This window comes from Hemiscyllium ocellatum, chromosome 39 (assembly GCF_020745735.1).
Source record: "Hemiscyllium ocellatum isolate sHemOce1 chromosome 39, sHemOce1.pat.X.cur, whole genome shotgun sequence".
Lineage (NCBI taxonomy): Eukaryota > Metazoa > Chordata > Chondrichthyes > Orectolobiformes > Hemiscylliidae > Hemiscyllium > Hemiscyllium ocellatum.
Window position 1 is genome coordinate 23,546,361 of NC_083439.1, and position 19,893 is coordinate 23,566,253.

At 37.1% G+C, this 19,893-nt stretch overlaps 1 protein-coding gene across 1 annotated transcript in view; it reads left to right on the forward strand.

The window, feature by feature from the left end:
* The window catches only part of ccpg1 (cell cycle progression 1), a 57,932-nt gene extending 38,039 nt beyond the window's left edge, over window positions 1–19,893 (forward strand). The window contains exons 9-11 of the mRNA XM_060852760.1: window positions 2,758–2,883; window positions 11,346–12,790; window positions 17,392–19,893. Coding sequence (XP_060708743.1) covers window positions 2,758–2,883; window positions 11,346–12,790; window positions 17,392–17,602 — 1,782 coding nt within the window. The 3' untranslated portion in view covers window positions 17,603–19,893. The remainder of the gene's footprint in view (window positions 1–2,757; window positions 2,884–11,345; window positions 12,791–17,391) is intronic.

Sequence of the window (19,893 nt, forward strand, 5' to 3'; positions counted from 1 at the left end):
TTTAAAATCAAAGTCCCACTTTCCATTGGCCTTTTAATGAAAATATGAAGCCATACGAACAGAACAAAGTTACTCCTTGGAATTTAACTTTTTTGCAGGTTCTGAAGGCATTTTTCTGTTCAGAAGACATACGTTCTGTCAATTGTATCAAGCTGATCACGCAACTTAAATAGTTGCTGGTTTCAGCCATACCAGTATGTTCAGTGGTGTAGCTGACTTGATGCTTCATATGTCCAGCTGGCTGAACTACAGAGTAGCAAAATAACATTCCAGTATGCCTGTCAATCATTCCATCAGTACTATCAGAATGTTTTTGACTTTCCTTAATATTTGACTCATAAGTCAAATAAGTCTAACTTGTGCCAGTGAAAATTAGAATCATCCTTTGAATGGAGATTTATCCAGTAAGGAGGGGAGGGTGGTCAATCAATATGCTTCTGTCCCAATGCTAAAGAATGCACGTTTCTTTACCAATTGTGAGAAATACTAAAACAATCTGCTATATTGCCGAAGACCAAATGGAGTATCCCATAGATTTTCTGATATTCCCAATTAATTTTGATGTTTGTCACTGACTGTAATGTAATCCAGCAATGATTGACAGCAATCTATTTCACAATATTGCTGGATAGGATTTACAGCAACACAAAATGTAATTATGTAGTAGCTCATACGTGAGATTTTTTAGTGAGCATTGAATAATCCAAAATGTTTTGAACTATTTAACCTTGCTTAGTGCCTCCATTGCAGTGTTGCTCAGTACTCAAGAGGGTTGAGAATGTGATCCTTAATGACCACTAATTAGCAAGAATGACAAAGTTAGATGTTTTTAAAATTAACTTGCCCAATCTTTGTGTGAATAGATATGGTATTTAATTTTGGGAACTGAACCTCCATAGCTTAAACATTTTAGAGTTAAAATGACTTCACTGATGAATAACATGTAAATAGCTGCGTCATAAAGACTGGCAGGTGTTTGGTTCAACTCTTAGCTGTCCTAAGTGAACTAATCCCATGAAACAACAGTAGAAATCTTTTTGTCCTGTACTCCACTATATGGGAAAGATGCAGCAATTTGCTAAGGCTTCTTTGGCACCTTTCAAACCCACTACCTTTACCACCTAGAAGAACAAGGATGACATCGGAACACAGGATGTGTGTTAATACCAGAAGAGAGAGAGAGAGAGAACGAGATGGTGGAGGGTTATTTTTCAGACTGGAGGGCTGTGACCATGGGTTTGTTTGTCATTTATATTAATGATTTGGATGAGAATATAGAAGTATGGTTAGTAAGTTTGCAGATGGCAACAAGATTGCGGGATAGTGGACAGTGAAGAAGGTTACCGAAGATTACAAAGAGATCTTGATCAATTGCGTCAAAGGGCTGAAGAGTGGCTGATGGAGTTTAATTTAGATAAACACAAGGTATTGCATTTTGGTAAAATAAACAAGGGCAGGTCTTGTACAATTAAAAGTAGAGCCTTGCGTAGTTAGGTTGCAGAACAGAGAAACAGAGGGTTTCGGGTCCATAATTCTTTGAAGTTTGCATCATACAGATAGGATGGTTAAGAAGGCGTTTAGCACATTTGCCTTCATTGCTCGGAACTTTGAGTTAGGATGTTATGTTGAGGTTGTACAGGACATTGATGAGGCCTCTTTTGGAGTACTGTGTCCAGTCCTGATTGCTGTGTTATAGGAAGGATATTATTGAGCTGGAGAGCATTCAGAAGAGATTTACCAGGATGTTCTGGGCATGGAGAGTATGAGTTATAAAGCGAGGTTGGAAAAGCTGGGACCTTTTCACTGGAGGGTAAGAGGTTTATAAAATCGTGAGTGGTATAGATGAGACGAATGATAGATGTCTTTTCCCTAGGATGGGGGATTTCGGGACTAAGGGGCATATTTTTAAGATAAGAGGAAAAGATTTAAGGACATGAGGAGCAACCTTTACCCAGAGTGGTTTGTGTGTTGAATGAACTTCCAAGGAAGTAGGTACAGTTAGAATAGTTAAAAGACTTTGTAAGTACATGAATAAGAAATGTTTGGAAGGATACGGGCCAAGCAGAGGTAGGTGGGACTAGGTTAGTTTGGGATTATGGTTGGCATGGACTGTTTGGACTGAGGGCTCTATTTCTGTGCTGTATGCCCTATGTCACCACCTGCAGGTTCCCCTCCAAGCCCTACACCATCCTCACTTGGAACTATAAATTGCCATTCCTTCATTGTAAATATGTTAAAATCCTAGAACTCTCTTTCTGAGATCACTGTGGGTATAATTACATCGCAGACTACAATGGTTTGGGAAAGTAACTGACTATCCCCTTGTGCAAGGACAATTAAGGATGGACAGTAAAAGTTAACTTTGCCACTGATTTTCCCCCATCCCATGAACAATAAAAGAAATGCCAGGAATTTCCACTTGTACGCTGTTCAGCAGTTCCTGCTGGAAGGGCAAGCAAGAGATGTTTGAAGATTGAATCATTATGAGCAGCAATACCCTTTTGCATTGATTATTTTGTTGATAATTGGTGCTAAGGCTCACTTGTATGGAATGACCAATTAAAGGAATCAGAGACGAGCAGTATCATACAACTATTACATTAGCAGTCAACACATTCAGAAGGAAAGCTTAGGTGGTTAAAGATGGGGAAAGTAGCCATCATAATTCATTTAAAATGCCAATTATTTAACACAAAATATGAAAATAGTAGGTGCAGCAATCATATACTCTCTGATAGCTGCCATGTTATAAATTAGGCTGGAACTGAGGAACTTTTGGAAGACATAAAGGAAAAACCGGACATGTTGCTTACCCTGACAGAGCTTATGGATAAGATGAAAAAAGAAAACGAACAGCTCAAAGAAAAACAAGCTGAGCTTCAGGTAACTTGACCATTCTTGGATATTTATGTTACTGTTCTCAATATTAATACAAATGATCTTATAAATGTGCTTCAAACTATAGACTTATTGGATTTGTAACATCTGAATATATTTTATCTGATTGCTTCATTTGTTGAGCTCTAAAACTTGCGAGTATCAAAAATAAACAAATATAGTTATATGCTGTTCTTGTTCGGATACTGAAGCAGTAGACTGGATTTTGCAACTCCTTGCTGGGCGTGTTTTCAGCAATGTATGACATTGCATTCATGCCTACCCTTGAAATGGTCTCCATAATACAGTATGGGTAGGGTGCTACTCTCTTGCATATCCTTAGGCCTGTTGAGACCACTTCTACAGTCTACTGTTTCAGGCAGTTTTGCAAAGGCAATGCATACAGGGCATCCTCCAAATGACATACACCAAAAAAAAACAACTTCCTATTTTCAACTGCCTCCCATTGCCCAGAACATTGATTACTATAATGTACTGGGTAATAGAAGGCAGTTAAAAATAGGAAGTCTGTTTTTGGGGATTGTCATTTAGAGGATACCCTATATGCATTGCCTTTGCAACTCTTTGCCTGGCCCTCAAAGTCTACACCCTGTCCAAATCCCCCTCCCAAAATAAAGTGTGCAGATACACCCTACTCACCCAAAACACTCAGGACTCCCCTGTGTCCAATTACCACTATATGCTTTATGGAGTTTGCTTGTAGTTCTACTAATGCCTAGTCGTAAATTCTGGCACTGGGCAGCAAGAACTGCCAGCCAGCTATCAAGGATGGAAGTCCCAGTGGCAGAAATCTGACTCACAGCTTTTCGAGGGCATTCACCGCACATTAATGTTACAGGGCAACCTTTTTGTACGTTTGCCAACTGCCTTTTCGTTGGAGGGAGGGTTGGTGCAAGTTGTAATTTTGTATCTGAAACTTTTAAAAGTTAAACTTCCTTACCCTCCTCTGTTTTTGTTTTCTTTTTCTTAAAATTGGCCTGATTTCGCAGGTTGTATGTTTCCAGAGGAATTCGAGTCCAGGACACCACCAACAATTCCAACTGTGGAGTCAGAAAAAAGACTTGGGAACAGAGAGAGAAAGCAATACAACCATGAAACCACAGGAGTGGAAAAGGAAACATGGGAGGGGGGACCCACAATATTTAGATGGGGGACTTTTAGCCAAGGGGAAAATTTTAAGGAAGAGTGATAATAAGGACAGACTGGAATTCTGGCATCCAGAACTGTGGGAAATCAATCTAGGACAGAGTCAGTTCCACAAAAACAGAAAACAGACTCATAAAGTGCACCAGAAAATATCCAGAAGAAAGGTTACAAGTTTTCCTAAGAAGGAAAGAACCAATAATACCTGCCACAATAAAAAGAAAGGAGTGCAGAGTGTTCACCAGTGTTTCCAAAGAACCCACAGTACTCATCAAAAAAGCAGAAAAGGACCTTCAAAATTTGTCAGAAAAGGAAGAGCATGCTCCAAGTATGCCATAAAATCTGGCGTTGGTCTCCAAAATAAGCTCTCAAAAAAGAGTCTTCACAAAAATGGTAAAGACAGGAAAGTCTTCCAAAAGTCCCCTAAGAAAAACACCCACAATGCTAATCAGAGAGCCTATAATACTCGATCCAAATTACATAAAAAATCCTGCACCATATACCATAAAAAGAGAAAACAGCCTAATAGTAAGAAAAACCCATGTCTACCCAAAGATACCCGGAAAACAGCAGACAGTGCTTATCATAAACAAATACGTAATCAAGTTCATTGTGAAATGCAGAACAAAGCCTCCAGTGTCCAAACTAAAGTAGGTAAAAGCCAACAACACTCAAAGAGAAAACAACCCATAACTTTCAAAGAAGCCCATGTTTTCCCAAAGAAACCCAGAAAGGAGCCAAACATGTCTGCTAAAAAGAAAGGGAAGGGCTCACCATATTTGGCAAAACAAATAGAAAGAAGTTTGCAATATTCAACGAAAAAAAGGGCAACATCCAAAAAAAGCTCCCACAATCAAACGAAAAAGTCACAGAAAAGAGCCAATAATGTCAAGCTGAAGACATCCAGAAACAAGCCCAAAAAACTTTGCCAGTCAACCTACAAAATCTAGAACAAAAACTAAGCTTAAATAAACACATGATTCCGGAAAACTGCAATTAATGTTCTCTTGTCCTTTTATCTCTTCCTCTGCCCTCCCAGCTCTCACTTATTAGCTCATCTGGGTGGCTTGCGAAACATTTTTATTTGCACAATTGCCTCATTCTCTCACTGCTCCATGGTGTCTCAGTCCAGTCTTTGTTGATTGTATTTTGCATGGAATGTGGTTTATCTATCTATGTGCACAAACACATTCACAGTTTGTTTCCATTAGTAAAATGCAGTGTAGCATTTTGTAGTTGGCTATCGTGATGAGTGCCAGATGCTTAAGGAGGCAGTACTGATGTGCAGTTGCCCAGTAAGTGAATGCATTTGAAAGTACTGTGTGTAAATTGAGACTTTACTGTCAGTAAGTCAGTTTTAAAGCTTTTGTACCAATGACAGGGAATTGGCAAATTAAAGGGATCTCTTTAAAGGGTAGATTTGGGAAAAAAAAATGTTTGTTTCCTTCTCCAACCTGATGTTTGGATAGAATGAATGGTTACATTTGCAGGCATAATCTCCTATTCAGCTTTCTTTGTCATGATGTGGTACCTGCTCTGCTTGCTTTCACAGGACCGTAGATGAGATTGTTGGGAGGTGGTAGTCTTGGTTTCTAAGACTTATTCGCAATCATAATAGTTTGTAATGATTCTGGTGTATCCAGGATAATATTCAGATATGTAGGGTAGTTATTAAAGTTTTCACATGCTTACTTCAGAGTTTACACAAATGTTGTTCTTGGGAGAATTGATTGGAACAAATAAAATTAATTCAAAATGAAGTTCAATGAAAATGTTTTTGATATTCCATAGTAAAATTATACTATGAATATTCAAGAATGAAATCGAGCAGAGATTTATATCAAAATAGTACCTGGACTCTAACTGTTAAATTATGTAAAGTTCAGATAAATCGGGGTTGTATTCCCTGCAATTCAGAAGGTTATGGGATGATATAATTGATGTTTGCAAGATAGAGAAGAGGGCAGATTGGAATAAATAATTTCTGCTAGTTGGGGCACATGGGACTGGAGCATTGTCTAGTAATGAGAGTCGGGCTTTTCAGGTGAGAAATTAGAAAACGCTTCTTTGCGCAAAAAGTGGTAAAACTTCGAAATGCATCTGAAAATGCCGATTGATGCTTGACCAGTTGCTGATTTTGAAACTGCAACTGATAGATTAGTTTTAGCCAAAAGTATGAAAACACAAGAGACAAAGACCCATGTGGAGTTAGATTGCCTAGCAGCTATGATCTAATAAATGGTTTGAGGGTCTAAATGACTTAGTCCCATTGCCTGATTTGAGTCTGTTCAATATTATCTACTCTGGCACTAAGTAAGATACCTGACTTGAACTGTACATTGCTGAAGGTGAGCCATTATTTTGCTTTTAGAATAGCCATTAAACTATGATGTTTGTATTTTTATTCTTTGGCAGAGAAGAATTTTTTAATTAATTGTTGCTTACGTTTCTTGGTCCTTATGTTGATCATAAGGTTTTAGATTTTAGCATTTATTTTCAAATGCTTCTTGATCAACAATAAATTTCTAATGTTAAGCATGTTTACTTAACTACCAGACTATAATTTCTATCACCTTTCCATTTGCTGTGGTGCTATTGAGGGTCTTATGACCAAATCATATCTTGTTTCTTTGTGTACTCCCCATGTCTTCTCCTTGAGTATCTTTGCAAGTTCCACTCCTCTTGCCACTCTTAAGATCCTCGCCAAATGCTGCATCCTAAATTTCTTCGCAATATCTACCCTCCTTGTCTTGCTGATTTGGGAGTCCAACTTGAGTGATTTCACTATCCACTTCAAATTATCTCCTTTTTAACTGTCATCCTGTTTCCTATAACTGTCCCCCAAGTACGCCCTGCTACCCTTACTTGTCCTGAACCTTGCTATGTCTTGTGACCTCTACTCTTATAGTTGTGGTCACAGATGAGGCTATTTCTGATCACTTCTTTGTATCCCCTCTCCCACACCCCCTTATGTACAAAAAAAATGTGAATCACTAGAAAAGCATTTCCCTAAATTTGCTATTCTCTCTTTCTCAACTGCATAGCCTTGGCTGCCTTTGCACGATGATTCAGCAATGTTTAAGTTGCTTAACTTATCCTTTTTAGATAGCTTATGATGCAATTGTCCTTGATACAGGTTGGAAATCCATTATCTAAAACCTTGGGGTCAGTTGTTTTTCAGATGAAGGATACTCTTGTTTTTTTTCAGTAACATTTACCTTACACTCTAAGATCTTTCACTAATCATCTCTCAGCCATAAGCAAGATATTTATCTAACTCTTGAACTCATTGTATCTATTCTGTTGGGAATGGGTTCACATTATCTTTATTAAAAATGCTGATGATATCTGTAAATGTGCTTTTTGATATCTATGCACTTATTATTCTTTGTCGCCATTTGTTGCTGCATTTACCACAAGTCTGTTCAGGCCCCTTAGGGAAAAAAAACTCTTCACTCGGCCTCAGTAGATCTAAAATTGAAGATTTGATCAAATATCCTGAACAGATCTGTATACGTGCTGAGTTTGGGTTTTTGGAAAAGTAATCTGCTTTTAGGTCCGTTTGGGTCAAACAAATCTTTTTTCCAAACAGCCCAAACTCGCTGCTTCTACAAGACTTTCAGTTTTTTCAGGTCTTTTCTGTTTTCAAACCTGATCTGTAATACTTTTCGTTCATTTTAATTACCCTGACATAACTGGTCACCATCTTATCCATCACCAGATATGGCAGGGCCAAATTAAATACCTCGCTCTTAATAATGGTATCTCTCTTATCTACAAAGCTATCCATTGTCCAGGGTCAAGCTGAAGAGGAAAATAAATAACTATGGCTTCTTTTTCTGTGACTAACCATCTCCTTAAACTTTCCTCCTTTCTTCACCCTCCCCTCCAGCAAGTATAAGGAATTCGTTATCTTATTTTGTTACTAACACTGAGACTGCCTATTTAGCTGCTTCTATTACTCCCTCCCTGTTCTCTCCAATACTCTGTCCCTAATTATACATCTTTTTGTCTTTTCTATCCTATTGCCTCTCATGGCTGACCACATTCTACTTGCTAACAAAACCCTTGACCCCATTTCCTCTAAATGCTAGCCCCCCAGCTCCCTTTTTGTAATGTTGTGAGTGATTGAGTACTATTTTCCTGCATTTCAAAACAGCTGCCATCAATCTCATTTTCAAAAGCTGCACACCTAACCCAATTAGCAGATAAAGCAGTTGAGGCCAAGACAATTTACTTTGTGCCTGTCCTACATCTCTCTCTCTCTCTCTCTCTTTGGGGATGAGGGAGTTACTTAACTCTGTAGTTTTTAATGTGACTTGTTACTTTTCTTATTTTTAAATCTGTTTTCTAGATCAGCAGTCAAAATCCAACAGCCAGTTCAGATATACATAATCTGTGCCTCACAACAAGTGAAAGATTTGCCCTTTCCTTTCTTAAAAATTTGTTCATGAGATGTGCACATCAGCATCTATTGCCAGCCCTAATTACCCCTGACAAAGTGATATTGAGCTCTGCAATTTTTGACTTGGCAATAGTAAGGAAATGACATAATGTAGTATTTCCAGTTCAGAATGGTGTGTGACTTGGAGGGGAATTTGCAGGCTATCTCAAAATTTAGCTGTGCCTTGAAGTACTGAATCCTGCAGTCACTTTTGTTGCTGTTCTTTGAATCCTCTTCAACGACTCAATGTATTTTTGAAGGTAGGGTGCCAGAATAGCATGTAGCTTCTCTGTTGACACTACATGGTTGAAATAACTTTTCTTGATTTAGAGTCATAGAGGTGTACAGCATGGGAACAGACTCATAGTCAAATGTCTTGAGATGGATTTTTTAAAGTATTTCGTGTAGAGACAAAATTTGTACAGACAAGAAATTTCTTGAATGATTACTTGTTACATCATGATATTTTCCCCTTTTCTGTTTTTTTTTCTTTAAAGGATTCTTTATTGCAAATACAATCTCTATGGCAAATGTATCACCTCAAATTTGCTTACCTGCTTTGTAGCCTAGTTCATCTTAATTGTTTTATAACTTTTGAACTTTTCCCTTTTATATTTTGCACTGGGTTATTCAGGTAGGAAATATCAGAAAAGGTTATTTTATTGCAGGTGCTTCTCTTTTCAGACATTCAGAAATAGTGTAGTCAGCAAGTGCCTTTGCACAAATATGTGCGGACTTCATTGTTTACTGTTATCTTCATAGTGTCTTTTCCCCAATGATTTAAATCTGACTCAAGCTAGTTTGAATCCAGATAACTAGTTTATCATTTCCCTTGAGAAATAGTTGAATTTTCACTTCTACAGTGTTATCTAATACCTTTTGAAACATGTATACTGGCCTGGATTCAGTGACAGTAACGACACCAGAAGTGTCGGCATTTATCATTATGACTCCTTTGTAACTGGCGGCAGTGGAAGTTGCTGACAGTTGTTCTGTGCTTCTCCATAAGGGGTGTGTGGTGTTGAAGCTGCCATCCCCACATTGCAATTGAGTAGAAATCACTGATTTGACAATACCGTGGCCTGCTTATAATATCATTTACTTTTTTAAAAATGAAGTATCAAACTTTTATTTATTGCTTGAAAACCTCTAAGGTCCTGAAAATGATAATGTTATGTCTATGGAATATTTAATTTCCCCATTATAATAAAAAGTCACACTTTTTTGAAGTTTTTCTTAAATTTGATATTTTAGTTTCTTGTGGGTATGTCTCAATCACTTTTATTTTCAGTGTCAGTAAGATTTAATTAAAATTAATAATTTAATATCTTTAGTTTGGGTTTTCACTGACCAGCAAATCCAGTCCATTATGAATGCCAATCATTATTTAATCACTTCTTAAAGAACTCTGGCAAACTGTACACTATTGCTTTTAAATCCATGTAATTGCTTCTTCATATGTGATTTGTAAACTAAGGATAATCCAGTATAACTTATTCTTGGGTATCTTATCTATTACAAGAAGTATATTTTCATATCATCTTCACTCATGGGATATGGATATTGCTGGCTGGCCAGCATTTATTGCCCGCCCTTAGTTGCCCTGGAGAAGATGGTGGTTGCACCTTTTTATGAATAATCAGATGACATTTGTATCCTTTTCTAAATCCTCAGAATATATACCCAATTGATCTTTATTTGCTCCATTATCTATACCTTAGAGACAGTTGTAATTTAAGTTAAAACATCTCACAATACCAGGTTATAGTCCACCAGGTTTATTTGGAAGTTGTGATTTTTTGCAACACAAAATTCGATACAAGTTTACTGTGGAGTAAAATATCATTCATCCTCTTTGCCTATACCTTTTTAGTGTCTGCTTATGTTTTTTTAATTTAAGAATCCTGAGGCATACTGAATATAGAATTTGACTGCAGTCTTCTGTGAAGACTAGATTATTCAGTCATTTCCTGAGCCTCCATAGTCTGTATGCAACATTTGTTTAACAGATTTATCTGGTTTGACATTGTCTGTTTCACTCACATCTACACCAATGTAAAATGAAAATTACTATGCTTATGAAGGTTACTATATATTAGTAAAATTGTTATTTTTGTCATTTTTGTTTAATCGAGAGAATATTTTAACTTTAATAATAGTATAATGAAACCAGGAGGTTAGTTTTGGAGAACAAAGGCAAAGTTTATTTTCGGAGAAATTTGCAAATCAGTGTCATTTATAATGAAAAAGTGATTATATTATAACATGTGCAGCTATGAGTACACAGATACTTGATCCACCCACTGGAACTCACCAAATCAAACCAATCTGTTCTCAGTTCCCTCAGGCGAGATAATTTATTTGTGGTTGCTACACTTTTAAATAGTGTTCCATTTGACAGCCAAAACTCAGGCTTGGCACATGGAGCCCTTAATCGGTGATATGAGTTTTCAGCAGAACTGGAAGTTGTATTTTTCCAACATGAAGCTGCTACATATGAGTTTTTGTGAGGAAAGAGCTTAGATAAATCTTAAGATGTGCTTTTTCGTCTGCATCAAGGATTCAAAATATTATGGTTTCCAGCAAATATTCTTTGCTAAATGATTGTTGGTTAACTATAGAATGGCTGTTGGCTGAGAGTTTATAATATTAAATGAAAATATTTTAAAGTTTGAGTACGTAGTACTCATAAACACCACCATCTTGTGTTAACGTTAATATGCTGCCTCCATATTTATTTAACAATTTTTTAAAAAAATCAATTTGGGTAAGAATTGTACAGTTGTAAATTATTTTGTAAACTATTATAGATTACCTTCATGTATGTACACTTAACAGTTTTCTCCTTTTGGTTGTTTAGTCACAGGGAGAAAACTTGGAAATACGCTTGAAACAGACTGTGGATGAGAAGCTTTCTGTTGAGTCACGTCACCAAATACTTGCTCAAGAAAACCAGCGTATGAAGGAATCTCTGGAGCATGAAGAGAAGGCACTATCCTTGCTCCAGAATGAGCTTCGGAAGCTGAGAGAACAAATCAGAACATTAGAAGGAAAGGGAGTAGATGCTGAGATAATCATCACTGAAAATCAGAAGCTGAAGGATCACCTGGAAGAAGAAAAGCAACAGATACATAATTTTCTTCAACAGAAGGGAAACCTTGTGAATGAGGCTCAGATATTAAGAAAGGAATTAGACAAGGAAAGGGAAATTACTGATGCTCTGCGTAAGGAGCTGGAATCTTTGAGTCATCTTCAGTCCTCTGCTAATTCAGAACAAGAAGGTAAAGATACAGAGAACTTGCAGTCTAGACTTGCAGAACTGGAAAAGAAATTAGATTTTGAGCAGCAACGCTCTGACTTGTGGGAGAGACTTTATGTTGAAGCTAAAGAAGAAAAAGATGATCCTGAATTTAAGAAAAATTCAAAGAAGCCAGATAGGAAGCCAAATCAGGGGTTTTATGGTACTCGCGGTAAAAAGTACCAACCGAAAGAAAGTTTTATGAGATCTGTTAAGAATGGTTTTGATGCTGTGAAAAACTCAACTAAAGAGTTTGTGCGTCATCATAAAGAAAAAATTAAATTGGCAAAGGAAGCTGTAAAAGAGAACCTTAAAAAATTCTCGGATTCTGTTAAATCCACATTCCGACATTTCCAAAATTCAGCCAAAAATTTATTTCACAAAAATAAGAGACGTGAAGAAGCACAGGATGCAAAACCTAAACGTCAAGGGTTCTGGCAACGTCATGACCACCCTTGTAGAGTAAACCAGCATGGTGTTCATGGAGGCAAAGATTCCTGTCAGTATAAACCCAGAGAAACCGCTCATGCACAGTACCAGTACAGTGATACAAGGAAACACAACAAAATGTACACCAAGGAGCCTATCAATTTTGAAAGGAGTACAAGTGAACATGACAACTTTGGAAAACACATCCACTATAGGAGCCCTAAGGGTTGCTCTGGTGTATTTGAATGTGCCCATCAAGAATCGCTGAGCCTCTTTAATAAAGTCCTCGATCCCATCAAGGTTGAAGATTTCCATAAGCTTCTACATAATTATCTTCAACAAGAGGTAGTTGAGTTTCAACGCTGGAGTGAGCTGGAGAAATTTATAAATCGATTCTTTCATAATGGCCTTTTTATACATGACCAAATGTTGTTCTCTGATTTTGTCAATGATGTTGAGGATTACCTTGAAGATATTGCAGAACACCAAGAAGATAAAGTTGATCCTTTTGATGACCTAGATGAATATATTTATAGGCACTTTTTTGGGGACAATTATTTCAATCGATTTGGACCAAGGTAAGTTTCTTTTTAATGAAATATTGATCAAGCTTGCCATTTTTTTCTGTAGAGGATTTGGAATTTTTTTTCTGGCATGCACAATTATTTTCACTTGAAGTGAAGAATTTTAATTGCACAATTAAGCCAAAATATTCATTAATTTTTAGGTGAAAGCGAGGACTGCAGATGCTAGAGATTAGAGTTGAGAGTGTGGTGCTGGAAAAGCACAGTAGGTCAGGCAGCATCTGAAGAGCAGGAAAATCGACATTTCGGGCAAAAGCCCTTCATCAGTTTTTATTAGTTTTTAGTCTGGATTGTTAGCATTATTCTGGAAACTCTTTGTATTTTGTTTCAGGAATTGACTAAATTCTGGCCAATCAGAAAGTGAAAAAAAGTTGATGTGGATTTAAATCCAGTAGTTAACTGTTGCTTACCACTTAAGGTTTGATATACTTGAATAGAAATGTACTGAATGAATTCTGATAATCCACAGGACAGTTTCCAAGAGGTCAGACAGATTGAAGTTTGCTGATATTGCAAAAATGTTTGATCTGATAAAATGCAGATCAGGCCTGTTTTACTAGGTTTGATCGGTATGCCAGTGACTCGGTTAGTTGTCTCATGATTGAGTGGTTCATGCAGACAAGGTAGGTCCCAGGTTCAATCCCACTTTTTTAATCCGACATGTATGCTGAGTTACCTGATCTTAGGAAAGGCAGTTTGAAGAGCACTGAAAATGAGTTTAGAACTCCTGGATATTGCCAGCGAGGGTTTCCACTCCTAATCACTGTTCAGTGAATACTGCCAGAGGACCACAAGAGCAAAGGTAGTGAAGACCGGATGGGCCCTTTGTGTTTTTTCCCTCTGAGAGGGTCATTGCAGCATGGAAACAGACCCTTTGGTCCATTTCGTCCATGCTGACCAAATTTCTCAAACTAAAACCATTCCCATTTGCCTATGTTTGGCCCTTGTCTCTCTTTTTTTATTCCTGTACCTGTCAAATTGTCTTTTAAATGTTATATCTGTACCTGAATCTACCACTTTCTCTAGCAATTCCTTTCATATATGCACCACTCTTTGTGGAAAAAGTTGCCCCTCACATCCCTTTTAAATCTTTCCCCTCTCACCTTAAACCTGTGCCCTCTAGTTTTGAATTTCCCTACCTTAGAGAAAACACCTTGGCCAATAACCTTATCTATGTCCCTCACGACTGTATAAACCTCTAAGATCACCCCTCAATCTCTTACGCTCCAGGGGAAAAATTCCCAGCCTATCCAGCCTCTCCCTATAACTCAATCCCTCCAATCCTAGGAACATCTTTGTAAATCTTTTCTACACCTTTTTTCAGTTTAGCCATATCTTTCCTAAAGCAGGGTGACCAGGACTCTATGTCCTGACCTACTTTTAGTCACTCTTTTGTTTTTGGATTGTACATCATTTTAATTGTATGAATTATTGTCCTCTGGGTTCAAAAGGCTGTGACTGGACAAGGTGATAAATTTGAAATTCTGAAAAGCAAAATGCTGCAGTTGCTGGATTCCTGAAATAAAATCAGCATCTTCCAGCATTTTCTTCGAATGTCAGGCAGCATCTAGGAAGCAAAACAAAATTAACATTTCAGGCTAAAGACCTTCTTCAAACTGTCATTGATCTCAAAGTTCTTTCTCAATAAATCAGACAGCATCAGTGATTCAGATTGCTGTCTATTTGATTACCTGAATTGTTTACTTGGTTTCTCCCTCCATTTATGCTGCCTAACTGTTGATGCAACTGTTTCTGTTGTATTTGAGGTTCTACAATATATGAATAAAGTGGTTATAGTGCAAAAATCACAGTTTAAGAATAAATCTAGGGAACCTTTGCAAAACAAAAACTTATTCAAATAGGAGTACTCGGTCTCTCACTCTTCTTTGCTCATTGGCAAGCTGCAGGTGCGAGAATAGATCTTGCTCTGATTTTGTAACGTACGGTCCTTCAAGAATTATTTTAAGTAAATTCTGTTTGCCACTACTAATAATTTGTACATTCAGCAAACAAATGCTTTGCAACTTGGGCAACCAAGGTTCAAACCAGAAACCTCAGTCAGCTCCGAATAGATGTATTTCTGCTCTGACAACGTTTGCAGGCTAATGGAATTAGTTTCAAATGGCATCATAGTTGTCACAAACATGGTGGGTCAAAGGGCCTGATCCTGTGATATGCTGTTGTTTTATTTCTTCGGGGAACCAGTATTTTGTGAGGTAAGTGATAAAGCAGTGGCAGAATTACTCTAGTGATGATGGGAGTATTTGCTTTGCAGTGGCTTTTCCTTGTTTTATGAAAATCTGGTTAAGTAGCAGATGAGGAAGCCTGGTGCATTGTACTGGATTTTCATGTTTTCAAATTTGAGGTGCTTCATATGCTAGTCTGTGCAGATCCTTGCTGTACACAGAAGGAAGCTACCCATTGTTTCACTGAGGCATAGCAGCAAGAGAAGAATGGCTCCATGATCAGAATGACGTTGGCTGAAATAAAACTTTTTGTTGAGGTTTTGAATTTTGAACTTTCAAAGAGAACTATTTGAAATGCATTATTTATATTCAGCACAACTTAAGCTGTGTAAGGATTTTGTTGGTCACTGTGGAAAGCAGACTTGTGGGCTCTGATTTAAAAGCTTGGGGGAGGTTCATTGTCCAGTGGTATGGTGAGCAATAGATGTGAAAATCAGACTGTTGGGGTGACCAGACATCTGAGACTAATTTGATTGTAGTCCTGGGCTGCTCTACTGAGTGTGGTCCTGGGACTACTCTGTTGATGGTACAGGACCGTCAATCTCATTATCTTTGCGAGTTGTGATCTAGAATTGTGGGCCAGTCTGTAACTAGGGTTACAGATGAGTGTGCACGCAGTGTTCATCATAGTTTGCCACATTGGAGTGGTTAATGTCAGTTGTATATTTTTGGAACACCTCTAAATGCCTGCAAGATTTGATATACAGGTCATTCTGTTATAGTGAGTGTTTCATTAATGTGAATTGGCTGTAACACGATTGACAAATTTGGGACACTGTTTCTAAAGTGCAAATGTTTAAAATGTGTTGGCTGTAATGCGATTACATCACCAACACTTTAACTACTGTTTCTAAAGTGCAATTTTTCTATAATGCAGGATTGCACAAGAATGCAACCATCATGTTATAGAAAAACTACCTGTAGTCGTTCTTAGCTGTGGTTGAGATTTGATCTTGGCGCCATTCTTCCTGAACTGAGAGTCTGTCAGATGCCATATGTGTTAGAGATTAGTTGGTTGAGTTTGGAGATGCATTTGTTGAATTTGAAGAGGCAGCAGAAGAGGAGAGAATCAAACAAGAAATCAGGACCAAAGTGTTGTTAAGATTGGAAATTGGACAAGACTGCAAATGTAGTCATGAAATATTATCCTCATGAACAAAATAACTGATGCAAGGGTTGGTGGGGCAGCAGGCAAGAAACATACCCACAAGTTAGTGTCCTGAGAATTGAAATGGTCAGTAAGTAATAGATGTGAAAGCATTAACTGGTTTGAGGCAGCTACTGAGTATTGAATGTGCCAAGATTGAGACCAAAACTCTGTATTTAGACAGGGTACTGATGGCGAGATCAGGGTCTGCAATCAGATCTTCATATCATAATGTTTACATGATTGTATGACACTGGAATGTTGACTCTGGTTGGAGCCCCAACTATAGCATCTGTCAGCTGTGAACATGGTTTTGTGCACTACCCACATTCCTTTGGCTTCAGTAAACTGTGCATTGTTTGTTGACTGATCTATCATCATAGGGAGTATTTTGGACTTGCCTCTCTAACTCTCAGAAGCTCTAATTAACAAAACCTCTTTTGCCAATCTATGACTACTAGAATGGAATTCTGGTTGATTGCTTACGCAGTGGGCTGATAATTCACCCGACTTATACACTAATAAGTAATTCTATAGGTTATTGGACCATCGTGTAGCATAGATTTACATGGCATTCTCTTGTTTGAGTTCACCACCACCATATCAGCTCTAGGAAACAAACTAACATCTCTGAACTAAAAGTATAGTTAGTCTTCACTTAAAGTGTGTCTTTATTCCTGAAAATCATTACTTTCAGTGAAGCGTGTTCCTGAAAGAGTCCATATTAATACAAGAGTTAGGTTCTGTCGGATCTTTCTTATCAGACAGAAAAACAATTCAACCCAGTAAGATGAAATACCTATGATTATAATTTTTATATTGATAAATGAAATAACTTTCAAAAGAAAAAAGATGAAAGAAAAATGTAATTTCCTACTTTTGGTATCTCTTGCTCAAGATCCATCTTCATATTTTCTGGTGATTGGATGCTAAAATAGCCCTTCAAATGCTGCTGCATTGGACAGTCATATTCCTCCTTGTTTGTCTATACTTCAGTCCAAAAATGTCAAAAGGACCTTTTGAATATGCTCATCTGCTACTTTATAAATACAGGAGGTATTGCTGTTTGGAAAGCACTTCAACTATTTGCTGCAGAAATGCTAATACAGAATTAAACACAGGCACATTGATAAGTCATTACAAGTAACATCTGTTATTGCACTGAAAAAAAATCAATAATTAACTTCCTTTTAATCTTACAGTCAGCTTTATGATGCTGGTAAATACAAACAGTACGGAAAGCAGTCATCTAGAAATGCAGATGGCTCCAGATACCAGAGGCATGAAAGGAAACACCAGCATACGTATCACCAGAAAGAACGTAAATGGAACAAGCCAGGCCGTACCAATGGAAGACAAATGGCAAACGTTGAAATTGAGCTGGGCCCAATGCCTTTTGATCCAAAATATTAATGGTTTTTACATGTATCAGTGTGTGTTTGAAATGTTTAGACCAGATCCATCTGACTGCTCTTTGTGATACATGCCTAAGAATGATGATATTTTTTTCAAACAATTTGCATTTCATTTGACTTTGAATAATAAGACTGTAGAGGTAGCCTAATAACTTTCCATCTCTAATTGCAAAGTACTGGTCAAAAACTTCCTAAGCAGTTGCATTGTGCAAGTATGTTATGCTAAGCACAGTTTAGCATTATGAAAAAGACTAAAAAGTTGCAGGAGCTTTAATGAATTTACTATGTCTTTGTGTGTACTGGTGTATGTGCATGAGATTGAAGTCTCATTTCTTCCTTAGCAAGTTTGTAATTTGCTATCATGTGAACGTAAATTCCATAAGGTGTAAATTATTAATATTGGTGTGCAGAATTTCTTTTATTTTAGAGACTGTATTTTTATTCTGTGGTGAAAATTAGCCATTTCTGTTCTTCCCTTCCCCCTGTTGTGGAATGATTTTGCACAGATTCTATTGCGATTCCTGAAGGGGAAGAAATGGGTTATGCTTTTAATTTGAATTTAGTAACATTGCAGCTACATACCTTTTTTTCCATTTGACAAAATAAACAATTGTAGGCAAATTACAACATTGATAGTAAAGTGATGGCTTAACTCTGTTTGTTTAATAAACAGCCATGTGTTGAGTTTTTATGAGTGCTTCAGAATCCAACAACCAGGAAAGATCCAAAAATATTTTACATGTATACAAATTTCTCTTACTAGCTGCAGGGCCAGATATGACTGCTGTTTTAAAAAAATAAATTCTGTAATTTTGAAATAACCTTTTTTGTTGTTTGTAACTGCTTAGTTTGAACCATTTTTACAACTATCACTTGACTTTCTCGATCAATTCATTATTAGTGACTTAGAATAAACTCATTTCCAATAAGGGAAATTTTCATGTTGGGCCAAAATATTTGAGGAACCTCTTTAGGTGCGATCTTTGTTTTCACTGATATGGTTACATGATCTGTTAAGTGATAATAATAATAAAAAAAAACTATTATTTAGGCACTTGGAGGGGTGGGCGTGGTTATGAATATGCTGTATTGGTGTGTGGTTGAATATGGCTTCTGTAATTTAACTGCTTTGTGATGTGTGTTCCAACTGTTGAGTACAATGGTAGAAGTTTACTTCTGAAACTGAGGAAAGGAGCAATGCCAGTATAATTTCTTGTTCAGAACCTTGTTTTTGAGGAGGATCAAAACTGGTTCTGGTGGAGCTGAAGCATGTGAACAGCAGTATTATTTCTGCTACAGTAAACACTTGCAACTTCCTGACTGCATAAAAATACATTTAAAAATAATGCTTTTATAATTGAATTTTAGACTTGCAGTACATCTTTAGAATGTGCAGATTCTCAGCTAGTTCTCTCATCAATATAATTTCGATCCATAATTGTTATTTATTTTAAACTCCATCATCTCTGTTCTTGGTATCAGTCCCTTTGGCATTTCAGAGAATGCACGTGTACATAGAGCATGGCTGCACATGTTGGGCAATGAATAAGAGCCCATTCTGCCACTAATTTCCTGAGAAGAAAACTATTGGGAGTCTGTCCTTGCTTCTGATGTCATTCCTCTAATGAATCCCCTGTATTTATTTTAAAATCTTGGGTACAAATTGAAAGAGCCCTACATGTTTAAGAAAACAACCTGCATGTGCTTTTTTGACCTTTTTTTTACATTAGTTAAGTAAAGGTACCTCTTATTTTTGGGGTGAGATCTTAGCTTTTCCGTGTTTCCTATGTGAACCATTTGAATTCTTGGACCAATACATTTTGCTTTGCGCAAACATATATTTAAAGAATCACCATTTGATGTTGCTTTACTTTTTCTGTAGTCATTTACTCAAACCTGTTGCCTTCAACCCACGAGTATCCAATTCCAGATTCTTCTCACATTCTACATCTCTTTTCTAATTTAATCATATTGCTAGAGAAATATAGGTAAATAAGAATTAGCAATACAAAATAGAGACAAATGTTTCTTTTTTTTTCTGATTTCTTTAAAAACAATTCTCACCTCTGGTTTGTCCACAAGGTTTTTAGGAAGGCTGATTTTAGTGCAACATATTTGAACACCTAAAAGCAGGAAAAGAAAACACTCCTGACATATTTGACATTGCTGTATCATAAGTTTCAGGATGGCAGTGCTGCATAATGCATTAACGGGCATGTTTTCAACCAAATGTGTATCAATTGATGCTTCACAAAATTGTCATGTGTTCAATAAATTGGTCTAATATTT